This window comes from Physella acuta, unplaced genomic scaffold (assembly GCF_028476545.2).
Source record: "Physella acuta isolate Inbredline_101_S28 unplaced genomic scaffold, ASM2847654v3 ptg000007l, whole genome shotgun sequence".
Classification (NCBI taxonomy): domain Eukaryota; kingdom Metazoa; phylum Mollusca; class Gastropoda; family Physidae; genus Physella; species Physella acuta.
The window spans coordinates 1,527,927-1,543,806 of NW_026731527.1; the positions used below are offsets into that span (position 1 = coordinate 1,527,927).

The following is a 15,880-nucleotide window of genomic DNA, read 5'->3' on the forward strand; positions in this document are numbered from 1 at the left end:
CTCACACACTCAAACTCTCACAAACTGGAGCCCATACTTGAAACCTGAAAGGTTATGTTTTCTAAATGTTTTAACATAGAATAATATATTGTTGAAATAATGCCCATTTCATTTTCGTTAATACAGACTTGCGAATACAGCTGATGATGTTCCTTTATAAAACAATAACTTGGGTTTTTTTGGCGTTTGTTTATTTAAAGCAATTATTGCTGTTACAACACAACATACATCGACCACACTCTTAACTATCTATGGCCTGACAACCAAATATGTAACACCTTACTATATACACAACAATAAGAACAATACTAACATCAACTATCTTTGAACATGGCAATTCTGTTATTTTACATCCCGCTGTGCAGACACTATGACAACCCATCTGTCATTCACCCAAGCTGTGTCTAATGACTTTGTGTTGCTATGGAGGGTCACACAAGTTAATCAACATACTTCTAATATAGTTTAGACAGAGCCATTCTTAAATTCGTAAGTTTAAACAATTGTGGTATATGACTATTTAAAGATTTTATCATTGGATTTCTTTGATATAATTATCAACTCATTATGATTTGTGTGTATTTATCATTGCGAGCATATATTTCTTTATAGTAGGTACATATTTTTAAAAATTGTCTTTATAGAAACATTTCTTATAAATGCATGACTTACTTCACAAAATGTTATTCAAAAGAGAGCCGAATATTCTTCCCAGATTATCTTGCACATACAAGCCGGGAAACAAAGACCGACAAGTCTATTTAAACATACATATAGTGTATTCTGTAATTTTTGCATTGTACATTAAACATTATTCTTTAAGAACACACGCCTCCATATTTCTTACACGATTCTACATTCTCAAGTGTATCACTGACTAAAAAAATAAAATAAAAGAGGACAATACGATCAGAATGCAAGTTTATTCAACTGTTTCCAATATATAGACAAGTGGTCTAATCAGTTTGTTGGACAAATGTCGAAAGTCCGGCGGTACATTGTTGCTTTCTGTGTAGACCTGTCTTCCCCAACTGTTTTCTGTGGTAAAACACAATTTTCATTTAAGATCAGTATATTTTTCACGAAACCTATAAAACATAAGCTAAAAATTATAAAATGCGTTACACTTGAAATAATATGTATCATTTAATCAATAGTGTTGGTAATGAACATTTTAATATTAAAAACAAATAAGTTAATATTATGATAGGTAAAACATGAACCAATAACACTCACATTTATCACATTTAAGATAGACAAATGTGTCCACCGGAATGTTCTTTATGTCAACAGAGGATCCAATCGGATAAGTAATAATACATAAAGGGTTTGGGTAGTAGTGATAGCCGATACAATTGTAATTTCCATGGCAATAGTTAAAACAATCCTGTAAGAGAAGTGCAAAAACATCCTCAATAGATGAAGAGTTAAATCAATAGTAAAGCTAAGATTATCATTCCCAACTAGAGAAGAGATAACTCAAGACAATACATACATTGGTAAATAAAGAAGGAGAAAGACATTTGGTTTTATTGTTTGTATGAAAAACCTGTATATGTAGAGCTTTATTAAACACACACACACACAGACATATATATATATATATATATATATATATATATATATATATATATATATATATATATATATGACGAGTCTCCTCTGCCCGAGTGTTTAAACTCAAAATGGTACGGGCTAGCGAACATGAGCTTATCCACCCGACCACACCACCCCCCATTAATATTTATACTTTGATAAATTAAGTCTAGTTTAGTAGGAGGTAGCAAGGATAGATTAAGCTAAGGCTGCCTCCCTGAACATTAAAATATATGGACCCTATTCTAAAGGTACGATAAAGCATGTAGTGGTTTAGGGAACAGAGAGGTGTTCATCTTAAACTACTACGTAGAAAGTACAGAATTTCACCAACAGCTGTCAAAGAAGAGTTCTAGGTATTCTCTGGTCAACCACTAGTTATGGGGTTAGCGTGCTGGGGTCGGTAAACTTATAGTTGCTTAAGGGCCAAGTAGTTTGTTCTCGGATGGGTACAGGCTATGGAACAAATCTAGAATGAAACGTTGGCTGAAGTCAGAGTCATTATGTAGGAGGCTATCCTGATCAGTATAATTAAGAACGAAGAAGACACCATTAATGAATTTAAGGGCTGGACTAGACAAAAAAAACCACAAGCAAGCGAAGAGTAAGGGATGTACAAACATTACCCAACAAGTTTTAATATGAAACCCATAAGGCAAGCGTAGAAAATAAGTTTAAATTTAAGTATAATTGGATATTGATTGTAAAAAAGTAAAAATATAAGACATCAAAATAGAAATAAAAATCAATTAATTCTAAATTCAAAATAAAGAATCCACATAATTAGATATATATTTTTTCTTGTCACTTTACAGTTTTCTGATATAATTATTTTTAAATGAGATTCTTAATTATCTAGATTTATTTGAAGGTGTATATGTCCAAAAACATATAACATTACCTCGTGATCCTTGTCAGTGAGGGGTATGTAAGAATCTACATCGCTATATAAAGTGCACTGTGCTACATAAAAAAGTACATTTTTAAATACATACACAACAACATATTTTTTTATACATTATCAAAACGATCAGACTAATAAAATAGTTTAAATATTTTCTACGCAGACTACAAATGTTCCAATTGTCTTTAAATACATTCAGCCAGAATACTCAAATTTGAATTTCTTTAACCACTTTAGATCAAACTCTAACATGACATGCGATTGTAAAAAAAAAAAAGAATAAAAGCATACATATTACATTTATACTACAACATTAGGTCAAGTTTGCTTTTAAATTTAATCTGTTGTCCTTTTAAAAAAATGTATTATTACAATCGCTTTGAAATGCTATTGCCTAGGACTTTTTATTTAACTTATCAGTTTGAAAAAATGTAAAATGTATAGATACATTTTTAAAAAAAACTGATCGGAAATTCTTGCACTGATAATAAAATACGAAGCATGTGCGGTAATTTACACTACAAAACACTTACAGTACTCATTGTAGCATGAGAGAAATGATCCTGCAACTACATTTTGACTGACATTTACAGCATTGCCAGCATACAGCTTGGTTGTACACAGACCATCGGCAAACTTGAAAGAGTAGCAATGTTCTGCCCTACAATACGAGTAGCATTTCTGTGCCGAAAAAATAGTTTAACTTAAAGTAAGTGTTCTATTTGGACTTATAAACATACACAAACACAAACTTCTACGCAGACGCAAGTACAAATAAAGGTTCAGATACAGATACAGATAAAGGTTCAGATACAGATACAGATACAGATACGGATACAGATACAGATACAGATACAGATACAGATACAGATACAGATACAGATACAGATACAGATACAGATACAGATACAGATACAGACACAGACACAGACACAGACACAGACACAGACACAGACACAGACACAGACACAGACACAGACACAGACACAGACACAGACACAGACACAGACACAGACACAGACACAGACACAGACACAGATACAGATACAGATACAGATACAGATACAGATACAGATACAGATACAGATACAGATACAGATACAGATACAGATACAGATACAGATACAGATACAGATACAGATACAGATACAGATACAGATACAGATACAGATACAGATACAGATACAGATACAGATACAGATACAGATACAGATACAGATACAGATACAGATACAGATACAGATACAGATACAGATACAGATACAGATACAGATACAGATACAGATACAGATACAGATACAGATACAGATACAGATACAGATACAGATACAGATACAGATACAGATACAGATACAGATACAGATACAGATACAGATACAGATACAGATACAGATACAGATACAGATACAGATACAGATACAGATACAGATACAGATACAGATACAGATACAGATACAGATACAGATACAGATACAGATACAGATACAGATACAGATACAGATACAGATACAGATACAAATACAGATACAGATACAGATACAGATACAGATACAGATACAGATACAGATACAGATACAGATACAGATACAGATACAGATACAGATACAGATACAGATACAGATACAGATACAGATACAGATACAGATACAGATACAGATACAGATACAGATACAGATACAGATACAGATACAGATACAGATACAGTTTGTGTTGTGCAGTGCTGTCTGAACGAATCGTCTAAAATAAACCATAGTTATATCTTTAGCTACCTATTGATTAGTATTATGATGTAAATATTGATGTTAGTAAGCACGGTAGTATGGATATAAGTATGCATTTTAAATACATTACCAGGGCTGATGTAGCGCTTCGGGTTTTTATTATTTCACTTGATAACGGAACACAGAGATCTTTAAAAAATACAAGATAATAATTAGAAAACAACTTTAATTTTTTTGCTATACAAATTCAGCGTGTAATGTAACTAAAAATACATATGACAAAGGAACCGTGAATGCTCAATTTCACTTCCAACGACTATTAACATTTAAAATATTTATTTTTAAAAGCATTTACTTGTACAAGGTAAATAAAATAACACGTTACACAGAACATTTATAAGTGAAATAAATAATCTAATTTAACGCTACAAAGGTGTGTGCTTTATTCGGAATGTTTTCCAGGCATCTCTTTGGGGGTTTCCGTCTCCCCCCCCCAGATGAAGTTCTACTGTCCCCAACCCCCTCCCCACCCCAACGTAAGATATATAATTGAAATTAATAGTAAATACTTTTACCAATGTCCGCTCCCCCCACGAACATTACAAGTATCTCCCCCTTCCACTGAGAAAAAAGTCTGAAAGAAACATAGCTTTTATTGTCCTTCCATTACAAAAACAATAATAACCTAAAAATCTACAATAATAAAATTCAATTTGAAAAAACTTATTTGATGTTTTTAAAATCAGTCTAAATATTATAACTATTTTGCTGTGAGATATTTTGTCTGATATCTTTTGACACGTAGGTCAAATGTACATGATATCTTTCATCCTGAGAAAATTTGTCAAGGACCTATATACACACACACACACACATATATATATATATATATATATATATATATATATATATATATATATATATATATATATATATGTATATATACTAGCCGTCCCTGCACTGACATCTGTGAATTACTTTCTGTAAAGGACCATGACTTTTGTACTTTTTAAGCTGCATATAACCGGCATGAAAGTTTGACTAAAGAACACAGAGGCGTAGCGATGGGGGGGGGGGGGGGGGGGGGCCGGGGGGGGGGACATAAATGGGTTGGAAAAATAATCGAAAAATTGAGGGGGGGGGTGAAAATCAAAAGTTTGAGGGGGATGCAAATCGAAAGTTTGTCCCCGGCCGCCGGGAAAGGCCGCTGCGTCTCTGCATAATCCTAAACCGAACTCTAACTTTAAACTTTAAACTTAACGCTAACCACAATCAACCAAACCAAAAACAAACACACCACAAAAACAGACGCAAATACAACACAAACACAAGCACAAAGAAAACGCAAACACAAACATAAGCATAAACGCAATTGCAAACACAAAAGCAAACTCAAACACAAAAGTGGTAAACACAAAAACACAAGCAAATACAAACGTAACACAAGCATAACACAATTCGATAAAGTGAAAGACTATAAAAACTCTTCTTATCGAAATCTTTAAAACAAACGTATACACCAAAGCGTTCACAAGATAGAGCCAGCGGACGCGTCTGATTCAATAGTGATCGGCTAAGCTTGTCCGGAAAAGGAAAGATAGACTAAATTGGTTTTGACTAAAAAGAAATAACTAATAAACAGTACACTCCGTGTAAAAAATAAAATAAAAGGCAGTATTTAAAATATCCGTATTTTACCTACCATAAGGAGAAACATAATCCGGTCGAGCTATATTAATAATATATAAATATTATATAAATATTATATAAATATTATATAAATATTATATAAATATTATATAAATATTATATAAATATTATATAAATATTATATAAATATTATATAAATATTATATAAATATTATATAAATATTATATAAATATTATATAAATATTATATAAATATTATATAAATATTATATAAATATTATATAAATATTATATAAATATTATATAAATATTATATAAATATTATATAAATATTATATAAATATTATATAAATATTATATAAATATTATATAAATATTATATAAATATTATATAAATATTATATAAAAATTATATAAATATTATATAAATATTATATAAATATTATATAAATATTATATAAATATTATATAAATATTATATAAATATTATATAAATATTATATAAATATTATATAAATATTATATAAATATTATATAAATATTATATAAATATTATATAAATATTATATAAATATTATATAAATATTATATAAATATTATATAAATATTATATAAATATTATATAAATATTATATAAATATTATATAAATATTATATAAATATTATATAAATATTATATAAATATTATATAAATATTATATAAATATTATATAAATATTATATAAATATTATATAAATATTATATAAATATTATATAAATATTTTATAAATATTATATAAATATTATATAAATATATTATATGAATATTATATAAATATTATATAAATATTATATAAATATTATATAAATATTATATAAATATTATATAAATATTATATAAATATTATATAAATATTATATAAATATTATATAAATATTATATAAATATTATATAAAAATTTTATAAATATTAAACAAAGTATTATATATATATATAACTATATATATATATAATTTTATTTTATATTTTATATATTATATATATAATGTATATAGAATATATATATATATGTATATATATATATATCTATATATATATATATATATATATATATATATATATATATATATTCATTAATTATTTAGGTGCTGTCAAAATATAATTTTCTCTCAGAAAAATCAGTAAACACTACACACCGATAAATACTAATCTCACGTAAAACTCAGTCAACTATTTATTTACTTTATCATTTTTCTCTTTGTACACGAGATCAATTCTTATTATACATTTAAAAGCAAGAAATGTTGAGTTGCGTTTCTTGAATGACCTACCATCACACTTTGTTCGGTCCCTACTATTTACGTCGAATCCAGGTTTACATAAACAAGTGAAGTTTCCGTCTGTGTTAATGCAAATGTGTTGACATGGGCTTGGCTGAGCACTGCATTCATCGATGTCTAGAAGTTAAGTTTGCAGACACAAATTACCATGGAGCCGTGTTAACTATGTATTTCCAAAAGCATAATTTTTGTAATGAGGAAATATAAATGTGTTACATTCTGACACTTACCGACACACCGCCTAGGGTCCACTTTCCACACGACATATCCAGCATTACATGAGCAGGTGTAGCTTCCAATGGTGTTGGTACAAACCTGTTCACATGGACCTGGATCTTCTTTGCATTCGTCAATGTCTGAAAAAATTTGAACAATAGAAATCAGGTATGTATATCAAATAATGTGTGCTCTACACTTGTTTACGTAGTACCTTATGTCCAGCTGGTCAATCACAATTTTCGACTAGTAGAATACGCAATACATGAAGAATCTTTTAAAAATCTGAAAACTTGTATTTTCGTAGGTCTACTTGAAATAAGGTGTGATCCCTTAAGCGTGTATCAACTGTACTACTTTATAATTTTTTGATGCACTTTACCTGAGAAAACCAACCGAACTAGGATTGAAAGCTCCTAAATTAAACTGTACTACCCGTAGCTTACTGTAACTGCTCAGTTGATATTGGTTAAATAAAAAATATTCTGATTTACACGAAGTATATTGCAAGTTGATATTACAAATTATAAATATTCTGATTAATTCTAACCTAAGTATAATGAGGTAAACTGTGTGATTACTTTATCGTGGTTTCCTTTGTAAAGGTATTGGTAAGCGTCTTTTATAAATTAATTAATAACATACATAATACTTCCTATAAATAAAACGATATATTTCAGCTGTCATGTTTGCTATTTATTGTATTCGCCTTAATTTTTGTGAATCATAAAATAGTTGGTAATTTCCTTATTGTTAGGACCAAATACTTCTTTAATTTTTTTTAATTATTTTTACATATATGTTGATTAATTTATAGATTTTAAAATATCGATATTCTCACCTTTACTGTTAGAAGAAAAAGCTGGGAAGTACATAGAGAACGGTTTGCAGGAAGACACATTTTGTCCATTGACCACCGTTGTAATTTGCTCGCAGAAACACTTGGCTAAAACAAAGTAACATTCATTGTTACTGTCTGTATAATATGTCTCGATACTATGGGTTTATTCTACTTCTTAACAGCACTTTTTCTTATTTTTCTTTTCGGAAGTACCAACTATCTAAACGTTGTACAGCGCGAAAGAACCGTATATGACACACAGCAATAGACAAAAACAATTTTCCAATACAATAAACCATTTTTTTATAGGCATAAACAAGCCTTAATATATTTTTTTTCTTTTTTAATGATTTTTTTTTGTTAATATAATAAAATAATTTTACATAAAATAAGCAATTCATGTGAGAATAATTTTTCACTTGTTAGTTATTCGTTATTAATTAAGTATTTCGCTAGAATTCTATATTGTTATCTCACCTTTAATTAACAATATAGTATTTTTTTTAATTACAAAAAAATTACATATTCTTGCATGTCATCCTAGTTCTACTGGCGTGCAAAATTAAATTTTATTCGGACAATGAGAAGAGGGTTAAAGTAACATTGCAAGATTTGCGGTGCCACAAAATTTTAGTGAACTTAATAAACGTCTTTAATAATTAGAAATCTAGAACTGCAAACACCAAAATTTTTCTCAATGTAAATAAAGCGGGAGTGGTATCCCTTAACTGTATCAAAAATTCTTGTATGACACTACTGGGGATGGCAACTCGGGATATGGACATGAATTCGGAAATTAAGTAATGTACTGCTTACGGTCAACGGATATTTTTCAAAATTTGACGGAAGGCAAAGAATTAGATATTTCAACCATGTTTCAAATTTCGTTTATCTATTAATGAAACACTACTTAAGTTGTAGGCTTTTGAAAATCTATAAAAGGAATAACTTCCACTTCCGGTTTCCGGAAATCGATGAAAAGTTGTTACATAACTACAAATTTGATATTATAATTATATATGAAATTTCATCAACCTAGCTGTAACGGTAATTGTGTTCACTGACATACACACACATACACACACAAACATACGGACATAATTGCAAAACTATGTTTTTTCTGACTCAGGGAGATGTAAAGCGTCGAGATTTGTGAAAATCTCGAGAAGGTTTTAATACCGCGAGACTACAACGTTGAATTGGTTACGTCTGTTTAAGTTTCTTTTACTATTTCAACTATGTTTTTTAACCGTGTGTGATCGCAATAGACTCACCATGTGCGTATGATATGCAAATAATCAGTATGGCTGCAATGCTAACTTTTGAAAACTTCATCTTGATACAACTTTTAAGGTGATATAGGTATAGTTATATATCTGTAATTGAAACAAAATTATTAATAATAAAACATGATTAACATAACTTTAAAAAAAAAATAAACAGCAAAAACTAAATAAAACGAACACAGTGAAATATTGAATGAGCTGGTTGCACAACATGAATACGTAGCCTACTTATATCAATACTAATCATTAGACACCGCGTTCAATACAAATTATAGAAATATATGTTACCAATATTTGAAAGAATGAACACAATGTTTCTAATATTATCACGTTTGGTTTAAATTCAGCAAAATAAAATCCATATAGAGAATAGTCAGTTAAACTTATTTGTTCAATTGATTTTCATTTCTGGCGTATATAATGCTTAAATTATTATTAACTAGTTGTTCTCGACTATTATACATTTACAAACCGATAAATCGTGTCAAGTTTGTAATAAAACTTGTGAAACCCTTCATTACATGAATTAATTTTTTGAAAGCTTTTTCAGAAAAAAAAATCTTACTTGGTAGGTTGTGGTGTTTAAAGAGCATAAATGAAGAGGAAAGTGATTTATTGAATCAAACAATGTTTATGTTGCTACATTATTTAACGAAATTTTTTAATATATAAACAGAAAAATAAATACATCAGCTATTATTGTGGTGTTTTAAGAGCATAAATGAAGAGGAAAGTGATTTATTGAATCAAACAATGTTTATGTTGCTTCATTATTTAACGGTATTTTTAAATATGTAAACAGAAAAATAAATACATCAGCTATTATTGATTATAGAAATACACTTATTTATCCCACATTCGGAACATTAGAAATTTATTTACAAGAAAGCAGTTCACATGTTTCGCACCACGTCGCTATTACCAGTTATGTCATATTTCTTAATAATCATGAATCTTTTTATTGTGCCAGTTAATACTTAGTCTCAGTTTGTTTAGCATAATTTCAGCTTGTTATTGTTCTAAATGCAAAGTGGTTTTTAATTATTCAAACTTGTTGATAGAAAAGAAATAAGAATATATCTACTATGCTGACATTCGGCCATCATTAGATCTTTGTCCAGTGCATAGATACCAGAGACATTACTGTAAGAAGTCAATTATTTATATCTGCCAGATCAAAGTTTGCAAGTTTTATCTGGATTCTTTGTGCAATATTGATCTAGAAAATGTGCACCTATTAAATAAACAGTCTCTATCCCTGATGTAAACTAAAATAATCTTGAGCAGTCATAAGGCCCTGCGCTAAAAACTAAGTTGGTCAATTCATATTCCTTACAAATACTAGAAAGCATTCACGTGTTTTAGTTTATATCTTATGTTTAGCTTATGAATGTATATCTTATAATAAACTCTATCGCTTTACTTGCTCCGAACCAATAGCTCTAAATATATTCTCTCTATATCACTTTCTAAGAGTACAATTTTAGTTACAGTAACACCTTCAACATCAGGTAAACCAATAAATGAATAATTAGACCACAGAAATATGCATAATATGACATAATTCTTCCGTGAAAAATCTTTACTCATCCTGTAAAAAAAAATGTCACTACTAAAACAAGCGATGATTTATATCTAGATCTATTGACTTTATTTTCACACATGCACACATTAAATTATAATTAAAACAAAAATAATTTATTAATGTAACTTTTATTATACTGATGATTATTATTATATGTATTTTATGTGCAAGTATAAGAATTTCAGAAAAATATTATACCATTGTGCGGAAATTTCTCTTTTCAAAATTATCTGTGTGCGGAAAATAAATCTCTTTATGTAACTTTCTGTTTGCTCATTTTTCTATATGTGCACTTTTCTCTTTGCGCATTATTCGATGGTGCAGGTGATGTAGAGTTCAATATTTTCTGTAAAGTTTGGAACTAGTAGTTATAATGCGGTCAGTTTTATGCAAAAAAAAATCTGTAGTTTCCCTACCTTATGTTAAGCGTTGATTAGAGCTTGATGGACCAGAACATGGGATCCGAGCACCTGTCTTAACAGTCACGGGCTCTAGCTACAAACCACGCTGTCATAATACTGACTTTATATTGTGTTCCAAAATTTTGTAAACTAGAAACCGCCATAATATAAATATATAAAAGTGCCCCTATTATACAAGAGTTTGAGTTCAATTTATAACAAAAGCAACTTACTTGTGATAACAAAACAATTCAGACTCCCTGTTGTCCAATTAATTTTGACTTTAATCACTGATGGTGCAGATGGGACCAGCATATGTTGTCGAACACCAAGTCGATTTGTCACGTTGCGAAAACAACAAGTCAAGTGTTGTGTGCAATGACTCAGCTGACGACAGGTGTTCAAATCGACTACCCCGCAACACGTGCCCCGCCAAACTCATACAATCGAAATCATCCGCACGATAACGGTTTGATAGTGAAATGTCGCACTGCCGCCCAGGGGACTTCACTCTTTTCTAAACCGCAGAGGGGCACACTCTTGGGTCGGAGAAAATTCTAGTTCTCTAAGACATTAGAGGTTAGACTTTTGTTAAACTTTTAAAGCTAATGGTTAATTTTTGTGGGGGAAATTTATACATCTGAACCGACTCCTATCAACTCGTTATCGAAACCTGATTTAACTCGAAGTTAATTGAGAATTACTGATTTTGTAAAGCTGGTATAGATTAATTATTCATCCTTAATACTTAATCTAATAAACTTGATCTACACTTTTGCTGCACAATCTTAGTAAATATCGTCGCAGATCGTTCCCATAAATCTTACGACTATGCTCACCTTTGACAAAGGACACATTTACAGTATCATTCAGAACGTCCACCGCCGACCCCCCCCCCCCCCCCCCCCACGACAAAATAAAACGTATATAGAAAGGATAATATATTTCCCTCGGATAAAATTTAGTCGTAACCCTTTCACGCCCCTCCCCCACCGCCACCCCCCCCCCCCACCCACAGGAACTTTTAAGTTCCCCCTACATAAAGTAAAATGTCTGAAAAAAACACTGGTCGCAGATCATTCAGATTAAAGGTAGACGCTACATCTCTAATCTAATCATGCAGACAGCGGTTTTTTTTTCAGACACTTGTTCCTGGCTGACTTGTGTGGAAGGGAGTGGGGGTAGTACTTAAAATTTTCGGGGGTTGGTGGACGTACTAAATTTTCGATGGGGCGGACAAGTATAAAAATATATATTTTCTATATAGGTACTTCCCCAGAGCCCCCATCCCAATCTCATTTGTAGTTCATTATTAACTTAAAGCTTTTTACGTTTAAACGTTTTTATGCATTTTGTAAAAATCTATTAACAATTTATATAATTTTTTTAACCATCCTTCTTTAATACGAGATAAATGGCCCCTTCAGGGAGGGATAAAACGTGCGCTAGGTTGATAGCGTTGACTATTTTTCTAAACCAAAACTAAAGTCACCATCTCAACTTCAAATTTAGCCGGAAACTATATATATATATATATATATATATATATATATATATATATATATATATATATATATATATATATCTATATATATATATATATATATATAAATATATATATATATATTATGTTTCCATATGTTAGAACAAGCTTTTATTTCATTGTTGGAGTGATGCTCTGGTATGAGTTATGTAAATTGCTATCATCATATATTTCATTTGAGCGAGAAGAGACGTTGGGTCTTTACATTTGATCGTGCTGGTGATATATTCTTATAGACGTGAACACAATTTTCGATTACCATTAAACAAAAGAATTTTTAATTTTCCTTATCGTATTGTCCGCTCATAAAATATTTCCAGCAGCGCAAATTTTTTTACATAACGTTTGTCTCAGCATACAGAAAAAAACACATAGATAAACTCAATATATATATATATATATATATATACATATATATATATATATATATATATATATATATATATATATATATATATATATATATATATATATATATATATATATATATATATATATATATTTTATATATATATATATATATATATATATATATATATAAATGACAGGACAAATGATCTCAGGACATATGATCTAAGACGAAATATCTCAGACAAAATATCTCACAGACAAATAATCTCAGGACAAAATATATCAGGAAAAATGATACTACGGACAATCGATATAAGACTAAATCTCTCACACATCTATCTATATACTACTAAAACTCAAATTTGTTTACATGTTTGAATATTTATTTGTTATTTTTTTGTTTGTCTGATTGATTACTGTAGAATATCTACGCTGTATGGAAAACTGTAAAATGTAGATAGAGAACAAATTTATTTAAAGACGTTAATTAATTTATTGATTTATTCAAAGGTAGATTAACCACAATAATTTTAAAAGATTAGAAAAACGACTTGTCGGAATAGTGACTTCACATTTTTTGCTTACTTTTTAGTACAATGAAATGACGGCTTCTATCGAAGAAGATTGTGTTCCCATTCCAAAGTTTAACGCGTTCTAAAGCTAATTTTCTGTCGGCTAAAACTTTAACAATAAGTCCGTTTGCTGTATTTATTACGTTCCAACACTTATATAAATTTTCAACTGTCTTTTTCATTTAGTTTCACAATAAATTTCCCTAGCTCTACAATCTGTCCAAGAAAGTTATTTATAGATCTAAAAATATAAAGTGGCCAAGCAAGTTATTTATAGATCTAAATCTAGAATCTAGGTCAGTCCAAAGATTAATTAGATACATACCAAAGATTAATTAGATAAAATTACAATCCATTTTATAATCATAATACATTTTAGTCCTTAAGTAATTGATATAAATCTTTGTGATTTATCTATCTAGATCTATCTAACTAGAATAAGTATAATGATTAGATCTAGATTCTAGATCTAGATATAGCAAGAGTTACTCAAAAACTAGACTTAAGACTTAAGCAAACGAGTCGTAGAATCTAGATCTAGATAATTCTATCTAGATCTAGATAATTTCAGACCTTCATTATTTTACATAAATTTTTGTTTAGCTATGTAATTGGCTAATTTAATATAAAATTTAATTTGAAAGATACTACTACAGATCTAGATCTATGCGCGTAAATCAAGTTGCATAAGGAGACTCAAAGTATTAAACTATAGTATAAAAACATCTGTGACGTCACGAGTTAAATAGCTAAGTTGTTAGTGTAATCAGCTTCCATGCGGTTGGTACAGGTTCTAGGCCAATACGTCAATGATAAATTTATTTTTTTCAATTTTTATTTTATTTTTTAGATGTGAATGATAAAGTTGCCTATCTGAACTTGGCGGGATACAGGGCAGGCGAAGTAGAGTTAATCTGTTTCATTCTCCTAAGCATATGAAGGGATAGTGTGGTGAGATGAATGCTCGGCTGGAATCGTTTTTTTAAACGATAAAAACATGTTGTCTGAGACTTGGCGGGACACTGGGCAGGTGAAGTAGAGTTAAGTAGGTCACCTGTGATGTCAGTACATGAAGGGATAGTCCGAAATCGGTGTTTTCGGTGTTTTTAAAAGATAAAAAAACATCTTTTTGAATGTGGGGTCTAATTTTTGTGACGATAAGTGACAGACGTGATGTTTTTTATGGATGACCCCCGAAACCCACAGTTATTCAACAGATGACGGGTAGTCTAGTATACTACTAAAACTCAAGTTTGTTTACATGTTTGAATATTTATTTTTTTGTTTGTCTGATTGACTATTGTAAATGGATCTACGCTATATGCAGAACTGTAAAATAGTATGTAGGTCGAGAACAATTTTAGTTTTCAGACAAACTGTTAATCACAAATTTATTTAAATACGTTAAAATTAACCACATTAATTTTAAAGTTTAAGAACAATGGCTTTCTTTGACTGAATAGTGACGTCACAAGTTTTGTTTACTTTTTAGTACAACTTGCTGAATAAACGCATACATTATTCGGTCAGTCAGTCAGTCTCAGTGGTTCTGCGAAACGCACTCGACTCATTTGATTCGCTATCGGATGGTTATGAATGGTTCGGTAAAAGCGCTTAAGGAGCTATTGGGGGTTATGTAACTCCCAAAAGATTTTAAAAACTAATGGTCTAAGATATATATGTAACTTTTCGATTACTATGCAAGAAAGGTGTAAAATTATCTCCTATCTACGGCAAGACTAGCGTTAAACTCGAGGAAAGAAACAAAAAAGAAATCTGAAAAAACCACCTCACCTTTTTTGTTATATAGACAAGCACATACAACATAACATAAGGGATTGAATTGACATGAATACTCGAACTAGACCATTGCATTATTTAAAGAGATGAAAA

The 15,880-nt window shown here is 29.8% G+C and overlaps 1 protein-coding gene across 1 annotated transcript in view; it reads right to left on the bottom strand.

The window, feature by feature from the left end:
• Positions 1-915: 915 nt before the first annotated feature.
• Positions 916-15,880, bottom strand: part of LOC131948257 (fibrillin-1-like) — a 40,324-nt gene continuing 25,359 nt past the window's right edge. Inside the window, exons 2-11 of the mRNA XM_059309829.1 lie at positions 9,524-9,625; positions 8,250-8,354; positions 7,423-7,548; positions 7,184-7,309; positions 5,924-5,950; positions 4,352-4,410; positions 3,034-3,181; positions 2,498-2,559; positions 1,237-1,387; positions 916-1,038 (exon numbers count right to left, since the gene is read on the bottom strand). Coding sequence (XP_059165812.1) covers positions 1,037-1,038; positions 1,237-1,387; positions 2,498-2,559; positions 3,034-3,181; positions 4,352-4,410; positions 5,924-5,950; positions 7,184-7,309; positions 7,423-7,548; positions 8,250-8,354; positions 9,524-9,584 — 867 coding nt within the window. The 5' untranslated portion in view covers positions 9,585-9,625 and the 3' untranslated portion in view covers positions 916-1,036. The remainder of the gene's footprint in view (positions 1,039-1,236; positions 1,388-2,497; positions 2,560-3,033; positions 3,182-4,351; positions 4,411-5,923; positions 5,951-7,183; positions 7,310-7,422; positions 7,549-8,249; positions 8,355-9,523; positions 9,626-15,880) is intronic.